At 35.6% G+C, this 16107-nt stretch overlaps 4 protein-coding genes across 4 annotated transcripts; all 4 read right to left on the bottom strand.

Moving 5' to 3' along the window:
• Nucleotides 1-754: 754 nt before the first annotated feature.
• LOC103856260 (AAA-ATPase At5g17760) lies at nt 755-6062 on the bottom strand. The gene is made up of 2 exons (XM_009133358.2): nt 2564-6062; nt 755-1474 (listed from the first exon to the last, which is right to left on the bottom strand). The coding sequence occupies exons 1-2, from the start codon at nt 3521-3523 to the stop codon at nt 968-970; spliced, it is 1467 nt and encodes a 488-aa protein (XP_009131606.1). The 5' UTR covers nt 3524-6062; the 3' UTR covers nt 755-967.
• A 219-nt stretch (nt 6063-6281) lies between these two features.
• On the bottom strand, nt 6282-8641 carry LOC103856261 (NADH--cytochrome b5 reductase 1). Its single transcript, XM_009133359.3, has 10 exons — nt 8539-8641; nt 8292-8419; nt 7936-8077; nt 7667-7757; nt 7492-7569; nt 7329-7409; nt 7143-7232; nt 6969-7034; nt 6727-6813; nt 6282-6540 (listed from the first exon to the last, which is right to left on the bottom strand). Exons 2-10 carry the CDS (start codon nt 8410-8412, stop codon nt 6448-6450), a joined length of 849 nt encoding a protein of 282 aa, XP_009131607.2. The 5' UTR covers nt 8413-8419; nt 8539-8641; the 3' UTR covers nt 6282-6447.
• Nucleotides 8642-9354: 713 nt separating this feature from the next.
• LOC103856263 (zinc finger protein VAR3, chloroplastic) lies at nt 9355-12323 on the bottom strand. The gene is made up of 5 exons (XM_009133360.3): nt 11671-12323; nt 11477-11588; nt 11087-11367; nt 10818-10916; nt 9355-10731 (listed from the first exon to the last, which is right to left on the bottom strand). The coding sequence occupies exons 1-5, from the start codon at nt 12093-12095 to the stop codon at nt 9498-9500; spliced, it is 2151 nt and encodes a 716-aa protein (XP_009131608.1). The 5' UTR covers nt 12096-12323; the 3' UTR covers nt 9355-9497.
• A 1341-nt stretch (nt 12324-13664) lies between these two features.
• LOC103856264 (4-coumarate--CoA ligase-like 5) lies at nt 13665-16107 on the bottom strand. Its single transcript, XM_033287165.1, has 7 exons — nt 15901-16107; nt 15749-15816; nt 15485-15644; nt 15203-15311; nt 14853-15099; nt 14651-14753; nt 13665-14535 (listed from the first exon to the last, which is right to left on the bottom strand). Exons 1-5 carry the CDS (start codon nt 15961-15963, stop codon nt 15062-15064), a joined length of 438 nt encoding a protein of 145 aa, XP_033143056.1. The 5' UTR covers nt 15964-16107; the 3' UTR covers nt 13665-14535; nt 14651-14753; nt 14853-15061.

A 16107-nucleotide genomic window follows, 5' to 3' on the forward strand; every position in this document is an offset into this window, starting at 1 on the left:
TAACATGTATAGACTATTTTAAACGCGTATAGGTTGTCATAAGACTCATAACGCGTATAGAATATTCTAGACGTGTGTATGTTGTTCTAACACGTATAGACTTTCTAGACGTCTCATTTTTTTTAACACCAAACACTTATATTAAATTAAAAATCCAATAGATTTAGATGGTTACAACCGAAAATATACTCAACGGTACCAAATCTAAATATTCTAAATTTGTGCGTCTAGTCACGTCCAAAAGGTCTTCTTTTATCAACTATTTTATTTATATAAATTATAAAAATACATTACAAAGTACATAGAATAATAAACAACAGACATAATTAAAATAATACAAGTACAAAAAACAAACGAAGAAAATATAGATGGTTCTTTGTAGAAACCCATCACCACTACGTAAAGATTATTACCGAGATGTATGCCTAATACTACACACATGAACAATTATTTAGTGGTAAAAGACTCCTCTTGTTATGTTAACGATGGGGGAATTTCCTGCTCTAACATCTTCATTAACTAGACCAGTCTATGCCATGTCAACTCCTTGGTTTTCTGTTGCTGTAAACCGAGAGATAGCAAGATTCTTCCCGGAGAGGAAAGGATTAAGACCGGGAGACTCCAGTTCATCACCTCTGTTCGTACTAGAAATGGACGTATTCTCCAAAACTCTTGAAAGAGCAGAGACTTCAGTGGTTTGGGATGGTGGGGGCAGCTGCCCCCATGAAAATATCAACTAATGTAGCGTATCAAAGATAATAATTATTGCTCCCATTAGTGCTTTCATTTACTCTATTTGATCAAATTTCTTTCTACACAATTGAACTTTGTCCATCCAAATTCAATAGACAAACAGATTTACTTACTTTTTTCTACTAAAATCATAGTAAAGGCTTTCGGTCTATTTTTTCTCATTATCTTAATTATGTGAACTAATACTGGACCGTAGAAGTTTGTTGCGCACGTCTTAGGTCCAAAACAGAACAAGCTTCTTGATTCTTTTGCTGTTCTTCCTAGGAGACCCTTCAGTATCAGGCCTTGCTCTCATCTCATCCCTCTCCAATCTACTCTCTTTCTTCTTCAAAACCGGACTCAGTTCATTAGCTTTAAACCTCATCTTCTCTAAAACATTCACCAAACCCTCAAGCGCCACATCAGCATCCTCGCTTTTCATCAGCTCCTCTGCCACTTGTGCTGGTGTAATCACTTCCCCGTCCATCAATCGCTCGATCTCCGGGTGAAGACGGTGTGGCATTGTGGTGTCGTTTAAGCCTAAGTAGTTAGAGGCTAAGGTCTTGAAACCTTGAAAAGTACAATGTCCCATGTATATGTGCATGTCCATACGACCTGGACGTAGCAATGCCGGGTCAAGCCTATCTTTATGGTTCGTTGTGAATATTATAATGCGCTCGTCTCCACAGCTTGACCATAACCCGTCTATGAAATTCAGCAGCCCCGATAACGTCAAAGGTGCCTAAACACAAAAAAAAAAATGCTATTTAAATATACTAAGTAGGGTGTTGTAATGTTGTTTAATATATGACTTTAAATCCAAGTTAAATTATTTTTATTGGTTCTACGAATTCATAAAACATAATTTAAATCATGTATTATTTAGTTCTAGGGACTTATTAAGGTAATTGTTTATATTATTATTTGCTATTAGAGTCTCACATCGTTAAAAATGTGTGGTCCTTGGACATATATATATATGTATGGGCAATCTTCCATTCTTGAGTTAGCTTTTGGGTGTGAGTTAGGCCCATCACTAATATGGTATCAGAGCCCATGGTTAAGCCCAGCAGATGATTTCTCATATAAATAGTTGTCTACCTATGTAGCCTATAAAAATGGCCCATCTTGCTGTGGTATTTTCGAGATGTTGGACTTGGGCTGTTTCCGATTGGACCGTTTCCCATCCACATCTCGAGAGGGGCTATTAGAGTCTCACATCGTTAAAAATGTGTGGTCCTTAGGCATATATATATGTATGGGCAATCCTCTACTCTTGAGCTAGCTTTTGGGTGTGAGTTAGACCCATCACTAATATTTGCGTAGTGATTTTTCGCAACAGAGCTATCACGTTAAAAGTTATGCTGGTTGATGTCATTTTTACTTTTAATGAATTTTTATATATTGTATTATATATTTTATTGTATTTTATATGAATAATAATAACTTATCTAAACATTCGTCGAAGATTATGCTCGCATGTACGGACAAAATAATTAGTTTTACAAAAATTAGAAAAGACTTAGAAAGTTTTTTTGTTTGAAATACAAAAGATTTAAATCCGAAGAATATTTTTGGATATATTGATTAAAATAAGTATGTTAGATTTGAAAATTTAGTAAATTTTCATTACATTTATAAAATCCTATATGAGTTTTCAAATTAATTAAAATAGATAAACGAGTAATCAGATTCTGTTAGAGTTAGTTAATAAGTTAGATTTGGTTAAGATTGGTTTAGGTCCGGTTTGGTGCTTTGGTTAAAATGTACAATCTATTACCAAACCAATAATAGTAGAAGTCAAACACATCCCATAGAGACAGAACCAAACCTGAGAGTCGCCACAGTTCTTGCCTTCACCAGGCTGTTGTTGTTCCAACCTGTTGGGAAAATCGACCGCACAATCGATATCTTCAATCACAAGAATCGACCGGTTACGTGTCGCGAGTAATAGCCTCCTTAGATCAGAGTCACGCATCACACTCGCCAGCTGAAGATCATAGACATCAAACTTGAGGTAATTAGCCATAGCCGCAACCAGACTAGACTTCCCAGTTCCCGGTGGTCCGTACAACAGGTAACCCCTCTTCCAAGCTTTCCCTACTTTCTTGTAATAATCTTTCCTTCTAATGAACCGGTCAAGATCCTCCATGACGTCACGCTTGAGCTCATTTTCCATGGCTATTGTTTTGAAAGTCGAAGGATGCTCTAATATAACTGATTCCCATCGGAGACTGTTGAGAGAATGCAGCATCAAGATTCTCCTCTCGTCTCTAATCTCTTTAGCTTTGCTCTCCACGTGAGGAATATAAGAGTTTAAGATCAAGTCTTTGTGTTTCTTGTCGAAACTCAACTCGAAGTACTCGCTTCTACCGTCGTCATCGCCTTTCTTGTCTCCTCGGTCTGTGACAAACCTCCATTTTAGCTCCACGTTTTGGTACACATCGTTGACGGCTTCTCCGTCGCTGAGGTACAAGTTGACATGTTTGTCTCTATGGCCTTTGCTGATTCTGAGCCTGGCTTCTTCTGGACTGATCTTGGTCGAGAGATAAGTCTGCGCGGCTTGGTAGATCTCGTTGTGCATGCCCATGTTGTCGTCGTCGATGGTTAGAGTGAGAGTTGTGGAAGTAGAACGGAAGAGAAGAGAGTGTAGAGAAGAGTAAATGAAATCTTGGACAGGGCCTGGGATCAGCTGGTGAGTCATTGATCGTATCATCATCATGTAACCAGCCATTGATGCGTAAGCTGTGAAAAACGATGTAGGTGATGGAAGATCCTTGGAGAAAAACATTTTCACTCTTTTTTTCTGTCTGTTTTGTGTTTCTTGAAGATAAAGAGAGTGAAAATGAGATGTGAAAGAGATATATAAAAAAGAAGAGAAGCTTAAGGAAGAAGGTTTCACTAAACACTTAATATATCATTGTCTTTATTCAATGAATGCGTGTGTGATTATTAGAAAATTTGAGAATGACAAAAAGTGAAATAAGATAAAGTCGGGAGAGGACAAAATAAAACACTTGGAAATTTTCCACGTCCCTTTCCACGAAGGGCATGTCCATTTATTTTCCATTTTTAACTCATATTCACGTAAAGTAGAGAGACGATAAAATAAACTCTTGTAAAGTTTCCACGTCCCTTTCCACGAAGAGCATGTCCATTTGTTTTGGCAGCTAGCATGTCCATTTTTTTTTCCATTTTACTCGTATTCATCGTATTATTTAAATATCTATTGCTTGACCAATGAAGACTCGAGCAATATTAATGGAAAGGAGGGAATTTTGTAGTTTTGTATTTTTTGGCCAAGATTTGAAGTCGAATTTAATTCTATTCAGATAGTGATTCAAAACGATTTTTTTTCTTAAGGTTATTCAACATTTTTACAATAATATAAGAACTTAAATAGTTAAGACAAAGCCAAACTACGTACATAGTTGAACAATATCTATATTAATGTGATTTTTCCAATCCGACTTTTTACGTTAAAAAATTAGAATGATTAATATCGTTTATACACTTAATAAATAAAATATATAAATTACTTACAAAATAAAAAAAATATTAAAAATTAGAATGGTTAATATTGTTCATATTTTTAATGAATAACATATATATATTACCTACAAAATAAAAATAAATATAGGATATTTACAGAGAAAAATAATTACGTGACAGAAGATCATTGTAGCATTTGATTCATAACCAAGAAAAGAAAAGTTAAGCGTACTATGAATCATGGATTCATCATTCTTTCTTTGGACCGTGGCCTAATTTTGAATAAAACAAATGCTTAAAAGTTATTGAAACCACGCAAGCTCTCCATACCAAAACGTTATTAGTCAAATAACATCTTTAATCTTTACGGCAGGAAATAAACTAGAAGGTAAATGTGTATATATTAATATGATCAATGGAGGTTCTTTATCAACACTGCCAAATACTAAAACATTATATAATTCAACAAAAAAAAGTTTTGAAAAAGAACAAGCCGACTCTGTAATCGGCATGTATCATACAAGATGGCGGCAGTCGGCAGGCTAAAAGTTTATAATTTAAATCTATAGATCGACATGGGAAACGAATATGATTGATACATGGTATAGAAATATTCCCATTAATTAACAATTAGGTAAGTGACGTTTTCACATGGATAAAAGTTCTAGTTATGAACGATAGTATTTAATTATGTTGGAAACGTTATTAGTTGATGGCAAAAAAAAAAGGCAATGATGATGCAACTAACTTTACGCTGAATAATTTATGCGGGCGGCTATACATTTTTGAGCTTTGCTTAGTTTGTTGAGGTGGAAGATGACTCGTAAAATACACACGCACAGTTTTAAACAAGACTCACCTCACTCTCAAAACAGAAATGAGGAAGGTATGTTATTGGTTGGAGAAACATCCGGTTATAGCACAACTAGAGGAGGAAGACCAATAAAACCGACTCAAAAAGTTCAAGATATGGAATGAAAAACCGTTAGAGAAAGGGGTAAACGAGATCGTCGCGGTCGAGGGAACAACTATCACTAATGTTATCATGTTCTTTAACTTGCTCTTTACGATTCAATTTTGAATCGTCTGTTAGGGATATGTTTCCCTTTTTGTTGTTGCATATTTTATCAAACTTATGAGTGAAAATCTCATACTTATATTACTTTTGAATTTTAATATGAAAGCCTGTTACAAAAAAAAAAAAAAAGACTATTTATAAACTTGATTTTCTGAGACTCGATGATTACCAACATAACCTAATTTGTTTTTTTTTTCTTCTGAGTCATTTATAGTCTACAAGAACAATACACTTTTGTTTTAGACAACAACATTGAAGGCTTTAGTATGTGCGTACAAGTTTGGATTATACAGTCACTATTAATGGTCGGAATCTAAACCTTTGAACTTTAGCATATGCAGTATATGATCATGATATTTGATGATTGACCATAAAATACCAAAAATCAAAAAGATTCACTATATTGTCACCATGTGATGGGAGAGTTGCGTGTTGTAATTCTACTAGTAAATAAAAATTTAGAGAATGAGGTGCGTGACAGAAGATCATTGTAGCATTTGATTCATAACCAAGAAAAGAAAAGTTAAGTGTACTATGAATCATGGATTCATCGTTCTTTCTTTGGACCGTGGCCTAATTTTGAATAAAACAAATGCTTAAAAGTTATAGAAACCACGCAAGCTCTCCATACCAAAACATTTTTTTTTTCTTTTAATCGCCAATAACAAAGCATTATTAAACCCAATATGAAATACTAAAGCAACTTTTACGTCGTTATTAGGCAAATAACATCTTTAATCTTTACGGCGGGAAATAAACTAGAAGGTAAAACACTGCCAAACTCATTAAATCGTAAAGTACTAAACCATTATATAATTCAACAAAAAAAGTTTTCGAAAAGAACAAGCCGACTCTGTAATATCCTATATTAATCCACCAAAAATAAATTTCAATCACCCCTTTTTATAGCTATGCTTTTTAAAGTGACTCATGATTCATGTAAGTAGGCCAGTCACCCAAATTGATTGCAACATACAGAAACAAATAAAGTAGGTATTGTGGATGTCACTATCAAGTCCTTTATTGATACCAACCCAAACCGGTATAAGCAAACCATATGCTTAATCGGAACAAAGTTATTGATCAGATAAATAAGTTTTAATTAAATAATTCCATTTTAAGACAAAAAAATGCAGAAATTTAGATCAGAACTGGAACAGCATCTCTGGAGAGTAACCAAGAGCTTCAAGGTTTGCAGCCATGGCCTTGTTCATGGGAGGTGGTCCACATCTTAGGATCTGCAATTCAAATATAAACCGTATAAGAAAGATTGAAACGCCATAGAAAAATCATATCTTCGTCACTCAAATGTTTCATTCAATGTTGTTTTTCTTTAAACATTGGCAGAACTGATTCAAGATTTTGATTTAGAAACAGTAATGATCGAGTAAGTTCAAGATCAAGAGCAGAGAGGAAGGTTTTACCTGAATATCGGATGCTGGTGCAGGGCAATGAGCCTGGATCATTTCCTTGGTTACAAATCCAACACCACCATCCCATACTTCCGGAGGCTACTCACATTGCCACATAAGATATACCAAAGCACCAAGAGAAGAAAAAAAGGTATCAGAATGAGCTTTTAATGTATTTTTCTTTAAAGAAACGCCAAAAGATTTGGATTTATTTTAACACTTTACCCAAAAAAAAAAAAAACTATGTGGCTAACCTGGTTCAAAACATAGTAGATTTTGAATTGATCTGGGTAATTGGCGGTAAGACTATCCAACTCATCCTGAGAAAAAAAGGAAGTATTGTGATTCACATAATGATATTTAGAATTTGAAGATAGCATAGCTTGTTCTCAGACTCATAAGAAGCAGCAGGTAAGAGACATTTTTACCTTTAAGAGAATGTCATCGTATGTGACATTAGCATAAATGAGGTGCACCTTTGTCTTGTCTGTTGGGTTTTCAAGTATCGCTCTTGCAACCTTTCACAAATGCGAGTCAAAACGAGTTTTAAACATATGCATTGGCTTTAAATAAATAAATAAAAACTAAATACAATGCAAATGTAAGAGACATACTTGGAACATGGGAGTGATGCCTGAACCTCCAGCAAGCATTCCAAATGCCCTAAACTGACCTGGCTGATACTTGAACCTTCCCTGGCAAGTAAAAAAGTAACAAAACAACACAAAGATTTAAGATTGAAGAAGTATTTAAATAAACATCAAAGTTAAAAAGTACCTTTGGTCCTTTAACAGCAAGATGGTCTCCAACAAGCATCTCCCTGAAATGATGAGACATCCTTCCTTGCGGATACATCTACTTTGGCAACGGGAATTTCCAGCAATTTTTAGTTGAATTAGTGCAAGTAATATATATATTTTTTTAAAAGAAGAGTCAAGTAAAGCATATATACCTTAATAACAAGTTCAAAACGTCCAAGGTCAGAATCTAAGGTTGTAGGAGTGTAAGGCTTAATAACTTCCTCTCCTTGAGCATCCTTTCCCCTGTGGATAAAATAAATTCATTATATTTCATCAAAGCATCCATCTAAGCTCTCTAAAATGAATTTCAACACAGGAAAAACCTAACCTAAAGTTTACAAAATGAGTATATGTTCATAGGTTTACAGTATCTAGCAACTTGCAGAAAGTTTAAATTTTGATACGAAAGTTCAGACCAAACCTGCAGCTGATGTGTTGACCAATGGGAAGACCCAAGACGGAGGTAGGAGTAGGAAGCTCAAATACGAACTTAGCCACATTGTGACTAAGTTGTTGCTTCTTAACAAGCTTAAACTCTTTGAACTTCTCTGGATCCAAACACCCTATGAATCAACAAAGTTTAATCAATCATTCAAGTATAAACCCGTATCAAAAAGAAAGGCTCAATCTTTCATTTGCTGTGACCTTCTAAACAGATAGAATTCTACACAAATCTTCGCCTAAGTTCATGATAATAATCACTCAGTCAGCTACGCATTGTTAAACTAAAACCCAGAAAAAAAGAAGTATTGAAAGGTTGTGACTTTATGATCGAACCTCTACGTTTCTTGGAGGAGGAGGAAAGATAGTAAGCAGCACCGGCACCGATGGCGACGAGAGCCACGAAGACACCCAAGAGAATCTGAGGATCTAGTGTTCGGAGAAACTCAATATCCATTGGCTCTCTTAAACCCAAAATGCAATTGAAAGGAATAAAATAATCAAAAATAGCTCAATGAGAATTGACTAGTGTAAGAATAATATTTAAAGGTAGAAGAAGAAGTGTGTTTGGTAGCAGATTCACTTCTTGTCCGAGTAGTCCTTTTCCCTTGTTGTCTATGGTATGTGATCTGGTAGACCTCACCTAACTCCCACCAGCACGTTATACTTGCCTTGTTTGCAAATTGCAACACTAAATCATTTATTCCATAAAACACTAAGAGAAAAGGACCAAAATAGCACTAAATCAAGTTTTTGTTCCCAAACTAGCACTCAAGGTCAAAAATCACAAAAATAGCACTCAAGGGGTGGGGTTTAGGGTTTAGAATTTAGGGTTTAGGGTTTAGAGTTTAGGTTTTAGGGTTTAGAGTTGAGAAGTGAGGTTTTGGGGATAAGATTTCAAATTTTGAAAAATAAAAAAATTTAAATTTTTCAAAAGATAAAATGCTATTTTGGTCATTTTAGTTTTTGAGTGCTATTTTTGTGATATAAACTTAGAAAGGTGCTATTTTGGAGATTTGCCCTAAAACTAATCATATTTTATGTTGATCAAAATTAAAAAGAAATTAAAAAAAAAAAATCTCTGTTTTAAAATGAACCATGTTTTGATTTCATATATATTTTCATCACAAGTATAAAGTGTGTGGTTCTGTTTCTGATGCCTTGAGTAATTGTATTGGTTGAGATGTTATTTTAAACTTAGAAGATTAAGGATTTGCCACAAACTTTATCCTAAATGTTCACATGTTTGGTATGTGACTCAATTCTTCTAAACTGAATCATGCACACATGCTTAAATGGTATACTAGCTTCAAGAGTTAAGAAGGAAGCAGATGCTTTCTTCTAAGTTCAGCCTTACCTCTTTGTTTTGTGCAGGAGAAGAGATAATTCAAGAAGCTCATCAACTTCTAAAGCATGCTTTCATTGCTTTTTAGATGCACAACCGAGTTTCTTACCCATCGGTGGAAGTGAAACTTAAAAACAAGTAACAAAAACGGTATTGTAAAAATATTACTCTCAGCAAAAAATGTTATGCTACAAGGTTCATGTTGTATCTCCTCTACGGGCTGGATCATGGTCCGTGATCGGAGGAGGATTTATCTGCTGACGTTGAGAAGCTAGACGCCGTTCCAATGGAGTCTTCCTTTTGCTGATAACAAACCTATTCACTCCTTTCCTCATTGGCATTATCGACGGGAAGTCTTCGTCCGGGATCTGACTCAGCTCTGATATGTTCTTGATCTCAGCCACTCGCTTAAACCATCTCTCCGCTTTAGCTTCCTCTGACATGTCCAACAAGTCAGGCTCCTTCACTAACGAACCCTCCAAGCTCTTTCCATTTCTCATCTTCCCTGCCATTGGTTCCGGATTGTTCCTTGAAGGTTCTCCTGTCTCCTCTTGTACTGGGACTGGAATAGAATCTGTTGTTGTTGTTGTTGTTTCCTTCGGCTGTTTGTGTTTGGCGAAATAATCAGGTGGGAAAGGGACAAAAGGGACGAAGTCTGAATCTTTTGTTTCAACGGAGATGCGTCTCTTGTTTGCTGGAGAAGTCAGTGAACGGTCTTTCTTCCTGCTCACCACAAACTGATTCTCTCCTTTCCGCATTGGCATCTTCTCAGGAGAAGTCTCTTCCTGTAGATCTGACACGCTGTGCAGTTCTGTAATCCTCTTTAACCACCTCGCAGGCTTCTCCTCTGATTCTTTCTCATCTCTTTCAGGTTCATCTGTTTCTTTGCCAACAAGACTTGCACTTGACTTGTCCTCTGAGACACCGGCCATCATCTGGTTGTTGGCGGTCAGTGATTCCTCCTTATCAGGCTTCTTGGCAAACATATCAGACGGTAGTGGCACGAACGGGACAAAACCAGAGTTAACTATCTGAGAAGAAGCATTCTTATCATCAGATCGAGAAGCAAAAGAGGATGTAGAACCAAGAATCTCATTCAGGTTCCTATTCGTTTTAGTTCCATCTGTCTCAGCAGCATTAGACAACCTTCTCTCAAGAGGTGTTTTTCTCGTGTTCACAACATATCTGTTCACTCCTTTCCTCAAAGGCATAATCTCTGGAAAGTCTTCATCTGTATCAACACTGTTTGCATCAGAACCACCTTGTGCTACTTTACTAAACCACCTCTGTGCTTTCTCTTCATTTTCCACCAGTCTTCTCTCAAGTTCAGGATCCTTCGCAGAGTTGGCTGAATTGAGTGAGACGTCCCCGGGTCGCTTGCAGTCGCATCTTAAGCAGGCTATGTTCCTCCCATAGTTGTAGAAATCGCATCTGATGGGTGAAACAAACTGTTAAAACTCACTATTTGCGGTTGTATTGAGGATAAAGCAGCAGAGAAAAAAACATTAGTTGCTTACTGGGGACACTCCCATTCACTGCCAGTTAGCTGTCTTTTTGGTCTTGCTTCATCACACTGGAAACATTTGACATTTCTCGCAAAGTTCATACCACTGCACCTGTTTCAAGAAGTTCCCTCACCATATGAACAAGATGAAACAAAGACAGTTACAATTTACTGACTTCTAGCTCTAACGATACAATCTAACAACCCCAATTATAGCGTACAGTCAATCATACACCAACAGCAATCAAAAGGCTACTGAGAATCCAAGAAACTCATTCATACCTTGAGCAAATCCAGTCACCACGTTTCATCTCATTGTTCTTCTGAAAGGAACCGAGTCCTTGTCCATTTCCACCTGAGAACTGATGTTGCCTCGTACCATGAACATTAGACTCAGGAGTACGGAAGCTCATCTTCGCTATCTCTCTCAAAAGGTTTCGAACCGACGACTTCACATTCTCTCCCTCATGATGTTTCCTTCCCTCAGAAGAAGCAAAATCCACAACACAACTCAAAAGAAGCCTCATCAAATCCACCGTACTCGCCTTATCCACATCAAGTATCTAACACGCACAATCACAACATCAACACGAGGTTATATTATATCTAAGCTGCCACGTCACCATCAAGTAACTAAAAGAGTAAAGCTTTTTTCGCCTGAATAGAACTTACATCACCACTTGTTAAGTAAAGACTCATCCTTTTGAGTGAATCTGGACCTTCCCTGAACAAAAACGGCTTCCCATTCTCCACCACCACTTCAACGTCTCTCCTCGAAACCATTCTAATTAACATCCACAAAAGAACTTGAATTAGAGAGACACATCAAACATCAAGGACAGGTAATGGGAAAGAAGCTAACTTACGCGAGCAACTCGGGTCGATCACGAGCTAAGGCTAAGCAGGCGAGAGATGGAGGGATGAGTTCATCTGGAAACTCAGGAAAGAACTCTTTCTGAGATTCGGAAGTTAGAGCAGAGTCTGAGAAGTAGCCAGCTTTGGAGAGAGATTGGAGCAGCTCTCCCCATTCAGGTAGCTGGTGGTGATAAGAAGGGGCGGAATCGGAGGCGGAGAGACGGACTCGGTGAGTGTGGAAGCGTCCGAGAGGTGTCGTGTGGATAAACGGCGGCGGAGACACGGGTAGGCTGAGAGAACGGAGATTGGGCGAGATAACGGAGGGATGAGGAGACGCTAAGCGGTGGAGACGACGGAGATTGGATAAGCGGAGGGCACGGAGGAGGAAGAGAGGAGGAGGAGAAAGAAGAGAGAGGAGTCTGGTGGAGCTGTTCATCGTCTCCACTCTTCCACGGTGGCCGTTCTACTGCACGGCGGAAGATAGAAAAAAAAATTGGAGATGAGATTTTTCAGTTGGGCCTATTTGGGCTCAGATAAGTTTAATGGGCTTGTCGTTATGTATGTTTGATTGCTTATTAGTCTTTTTAACATTGTGAAGGTTTTAATTAAGGTAATCTGACTTCTGAAGAGCTCTTTGGACTGAACAGCATTACTATTTACAAGTTATTGAAGGAAGCTGTGGCATACTCTTGATGGTCGGTGTTTATTAATAACCACGATCAATAAATGTGGAATCATCTAATTAGAATCCAGTGGGTACAACTTATACAGATTTTTTTCATAAATGTTTTAGAGAAACAATGTACGAAAACTTAACTCGTTTATATACTACTAGGTTCAGCCCGTCCTACGGGCGGGATATATTTTACTTGTGATTTGGATTATTATTTTTTGTATGATTTTTTGAGTTGTGTTTTTGGTTTACATTTGCATTAGATGTATATGATAATAATTTTTGTCTCTTAGAAAGTTTGAGGTGAAGAAGAATTACATGTGATAACATATATTTTGCTTGTTTGCAAAAGTTGTTTCTTTATTAAAAAGTTGTGGCATTATTATGTTGTGAGGGCTTCAAATGTCTTCATGTTGTTTCATTTTACAAATAATTGATTTCGTAATTGGTATGTTATTTGTGATTTGTAATATTTAGGCTGTGAAGAATTTTGTTGTGGGTAATTTTCTATGTATGTTATAAAAGTAATTATCCTTTATGTTGAAATCATAGAATTTCTACATGCTATTGGAATGAAAGTGGTAATAATTTGAAGTTGCTTTTCTTTTTAAAAGTAAAATGTTAAATTAAATGAGAAGAAGGTATTAGTGCAAAGCTAATCAAATTAAGAACACATTAAAACTGGAAAGTGTGAAAACTGAGTAGTGGCCGATGAGTGTAGACACTTGTCAATCACCGTAAAACTAACACTAAGAACTTCTCCATTTGTTTATAGTAATAACAATCAATATATCGTTTTCGAGATTATTGAGATGTGGTGGCATTATAAAGATCATATTCGTCCCATAACACTTTTTTTTCAATATAGAAACACCGCATAAGGAACGTTTGATCTATCTCAGCATTTGTCTACCGAGACATGTTGGTTTTTGTTCATGACTATCCATAAATTTCATGCATTCTTCATGTTTGCTAATATGTGAAGATGTGTTAGTCTTATGGTAGTTTTGTTTCAAAGTCAAAATTATTTGTTTTTTCTAATAATAATTCTTGTATAGATTAAGTAAATATTTTCTTAATTAATCTCATACACTGACTTTTAGAGTTATTCATCTGAACTGAACGGTTTTGGGATATTTTAAATTCTTTATAAATTAAAAGCAAAGAAAAACACATTAGTTAAGTATGTATAATTGGTTTAATAGTTGTTCTTATTTGAGAAAGTTTGGATATATGTGCGTTGAATAATTATTTTTGTGGTTACTTTATTTTATAGGTTTTATTATGAATTTTCACTATTTTTTGAAATTAAGTAAATTTATGCGTTGATGGTTGAGATGATTTCAATAGAAATGTGTTCTTCTTCATTTTGGTAATATAAATATTTTGATTGGTTTATTTTATATTTTCTCCTTTCATTTATACTTCTATATCTTATCGTTTTTATTGCGTTTCAATTTAAAATTTATAATTACAAAAAAATTATTTTCATATTAGTATTAAATTAGTTGTATTGAAACTCTCTTTGAAATTCATGAAGTTACTACATTTAATTGCATATGGTTTCTTTAATGTGTTATTATATAAATACAATTTTCATTTATTTTTATAGTTAATTCTTTTAGTTCTATTTTATTATATTTTTCTCAATTAATTGTTAAAAATCTTTGAAAATTATGTGACTTCCATTTTATAATATTTTTTTAGTTTCTCGTATTTCTTGTGTTTCACTCGGAGTATTTGTTATTGTAAAATAAATTCTCATTTTCATAATTATTTTTATGTTATTAAATTATTTTTAAAAAAAATTCATATTCTTTTTATTAGTTATTTAAGAATTATATTTTTTGTTCGAGATATTTTCACAAACACTAATCACGTTTTGTAGTATATATACATGGAGAGAGAGGAAGGTATAGCTTCAGACCTTAACAGTCTAATAAATAGTATACACAATGGTATTATGTTGGTAACAGATCAAAGAGCAGAGACATCAGAGTCGAAACATATGAAGAAAGGATCTTGCAAGAGTCTTAAACTCACCAATATGATGGAGAAGTGGAGGCATTGTAAGAAAGGACACTTCTCTGTGTACACCAGAGAAGGCAGGGGGCTTGTTATGCCGTTGGATTATCTGAAACATCCAATCTTTAAGGTCTTATTGGAGATGGCGGAGGAAGAGTTCGGTTCCACAATAAATTTCCTTCATTTTGTCATTCAATACAAAACAAAATGATGCTATTTAACACGAAGGAATACTACATATTAACTTGTCTCAACCTTAGAAAATAAAAGGCTAATCAGATGTCCAAACTCACCAATGCCATGCTCATTAAGAGCTTCCATATGATGATCCACATCTCTTCCAGCGAGGATACCACCGTGTATGTTTGGGTGCAAACTCTTCACACGGCCATCAAGCTGCTTTTATGAGAAGAAAAAAAAACAAAATGAGAGGTAAGTTTAATATACCAAACACAACTGCTTAATCATTACCAGCAGATAAAGAATGAAACTTGCCATTTCAGGGAAATGAGTAAGCGTCTCCACTTTGGAAGTGACAGAGACTCCAGCATTCTCCAAGGTAGAGGCGTTCCTCCAGTAGAAACAATGAAAACAAAAGGAATCATTTTTCAATCCATAAACACTTATTAGAACAGAAACATAACTAAAAATTATGAAATAACACATACCTACTCTTGAAGACCGTTGCCAACAGTAGCTAAATCCTACTTGTCAGATGAAGATATCAAAGCTTGCTTCTTTCCTGATGTACACACGCCCATGTTACATTAAAAACCTTATTGTAAACAGAATATAATTGAAATCAATCTCTGAATATGAACTTGCAGGTTAACACAAAAACAAACCAGAGGAGGCCGAGGACTGTGGCTGATTCTTTAGAGCTGTCTGAGACTCTGACATGGCTCGGACCGTAACGAAACTCGGACGCAGCAACTTAGAATAGACCTGCTGCTTCTAGACAAAATCAACAATAGCAGATATGAGAAACAGAGACACCAAGAAGAGGAACACGTCGACACAGGGAGAGGAGAGAACTCACAGGCTGAGCAAAATCAATATTCAGTTTTGAAAGAGATTTCTATAAGAGAAATAAATAATCGGTTAACCAAATAAATGAGTTAACTAACAGTGAAGTGTAAGATAGAGTTGTTTGCTAGAGCTTCGAGTTTGTGAGCTTTATAAGTTCTCTTCTTAAAATTTTGCCAGAGGGATTTTTTGGATAAGTTACTTCTAGCTGTTCTTACGATATATGCCATTGGATATTGCCCAGCTTTCAAGTCAGGGATGCTTCAAAAAACATAAGAAATAAAAAGTAAAGAGCTACAGAAAAAAGGTCATTAAAAAGAGAAGAATTTAGCAATCTCTATCATGTTAAAAGAAAAAGTCCTTGCGGTATTACTGCTGCATCAGCAATCTCTGGATGAGCAAGCAACAATGCTTCAAGCTCAGCTGGAGCAACCTAACAAACATTTTAAACCACTACCAAAACACACCAACTTTACAAAAGATGATCCACACATTAAGAAAGATTTTTGTTTATTACCTGATAACGATTGCATTTGATAAGCTCCTTTAATCTATCAACAACAAAGACAAAAACCTTCATTGTCAATGTAACACAAATCTCCAGTCTTCAACTATCCTTCTGAATCAATAGTAGATGCAGTAGCTTCCTCGTTCTTAAAATAAGCTTTTAAAAACAACTCAAAACAGTTTCATACCAAAAACAAAAACACCTTTTCGAAAAGAA

Source organism: Brassica rapa, chromosome A03 (assembly GCF_000309985.2).
Source record: "Brassica rapa cultivar Chiifu-401-42 chromosome A03, CAAS_Brap_v3.01, whole genome shotgun sequence".
Lineage (NCBI taxonomy): Eukaryota > Viridiplantae > Streptophyta > Magnoliopsida > Brassicales > Brassicaceae > Brassica > Brassica rapa.

What these genes read in the sequence shown, in the direction of transcription:
- LOC103856264 (XM_033287165.1), bottom strand. Translation starts at nt 15,963, where the DNA reads ATGAAGGTTTTTGTCTTTGTTGTTGATAGATTAAAGGAGCTTATCAAA. An exon ending in TCAAATGCAATCGTTATCAG is followed by an intron (nt 15,817 to 15,900) that starts GTAATAAACAAA and finishes AATGTTTGTTAG; the next exon opens with GTTGCTCCAGCTGAGCTTGA. An exon ending in GCTGATGCAGCAGTAATACC is followed by an intron (nt 15,645 to 15,748) that starts GCAAGGACTTTT and finishes TGTTTTTTGAAG; the next exon opens with CATCCCTGACTTGAAAGCTG.
- LOC103856260 (XM_009133358.2), bottom strand. Translation starts at nt 3,523, where the DNA reads ATGTTTTTCTCCAAGGATCTTCCATCACCTACATCGTTTTTCACAGCT. An exon ending in AGAACTGTGGCGACTCTCAG is followed by an intron (nt 1,475 to 2,563) that starts GTTTGGTTCTGT and finishes TTTTGTGTTTAG; the next exon opens with GCACCTTTGACGTTATCGGG.
- LOC103856261 (XM_009133359.3), bottom strand. Translation starts at nt 8,412, where the DNA reads ATGGATATTGAGTTTCTCCGAACACTAGATCCTCAGATTCTCTTGGGT. An exon ending in GTTTTGAACTTGTTATTAAG is followed by an intron (nt 7,570 to 7,666) that starts GTATATATGCTT and finishes TTGCCAAAGTAG; the next exon opens with ATGTATCCGCAAGGAAGGAT. An exon ending in ACGATGACATTCTCTTAAAG is followed by an intron (nt 7,035 to 7,142) that starts GTAAAAATGTCT and finishes TTTTTTTCTCAG; the next exon opens with GATGAGTTGGATAGTCTTAC.
- LOC103856263 (XM_009133360.3), bottom strand. Translation starts at nt 12,095, where the DNA reads ATGAACAGCTCCACCAGACTCCTCTCTCTTCTTTCTCCTCCTCCTCTC. An exon ending in GATCGACCCGAGTTGCTCGC is followed by an intron (nt 11,589 to 11,670) that starts GTAAGTTAGCTT and finishes GATGTTAATTAG; the next exon opens with AATGGTTTCGAGGAGAGACG. An exon ending in TTTACTTAACAAGTGGTGAT is followed by an intron (nt 11,368 to 11,476) that starts GTAAGTTCTATT and finishes TGTGCGTGTTAG; the next exon opens with ATACTTGATGTGGATAAGGC.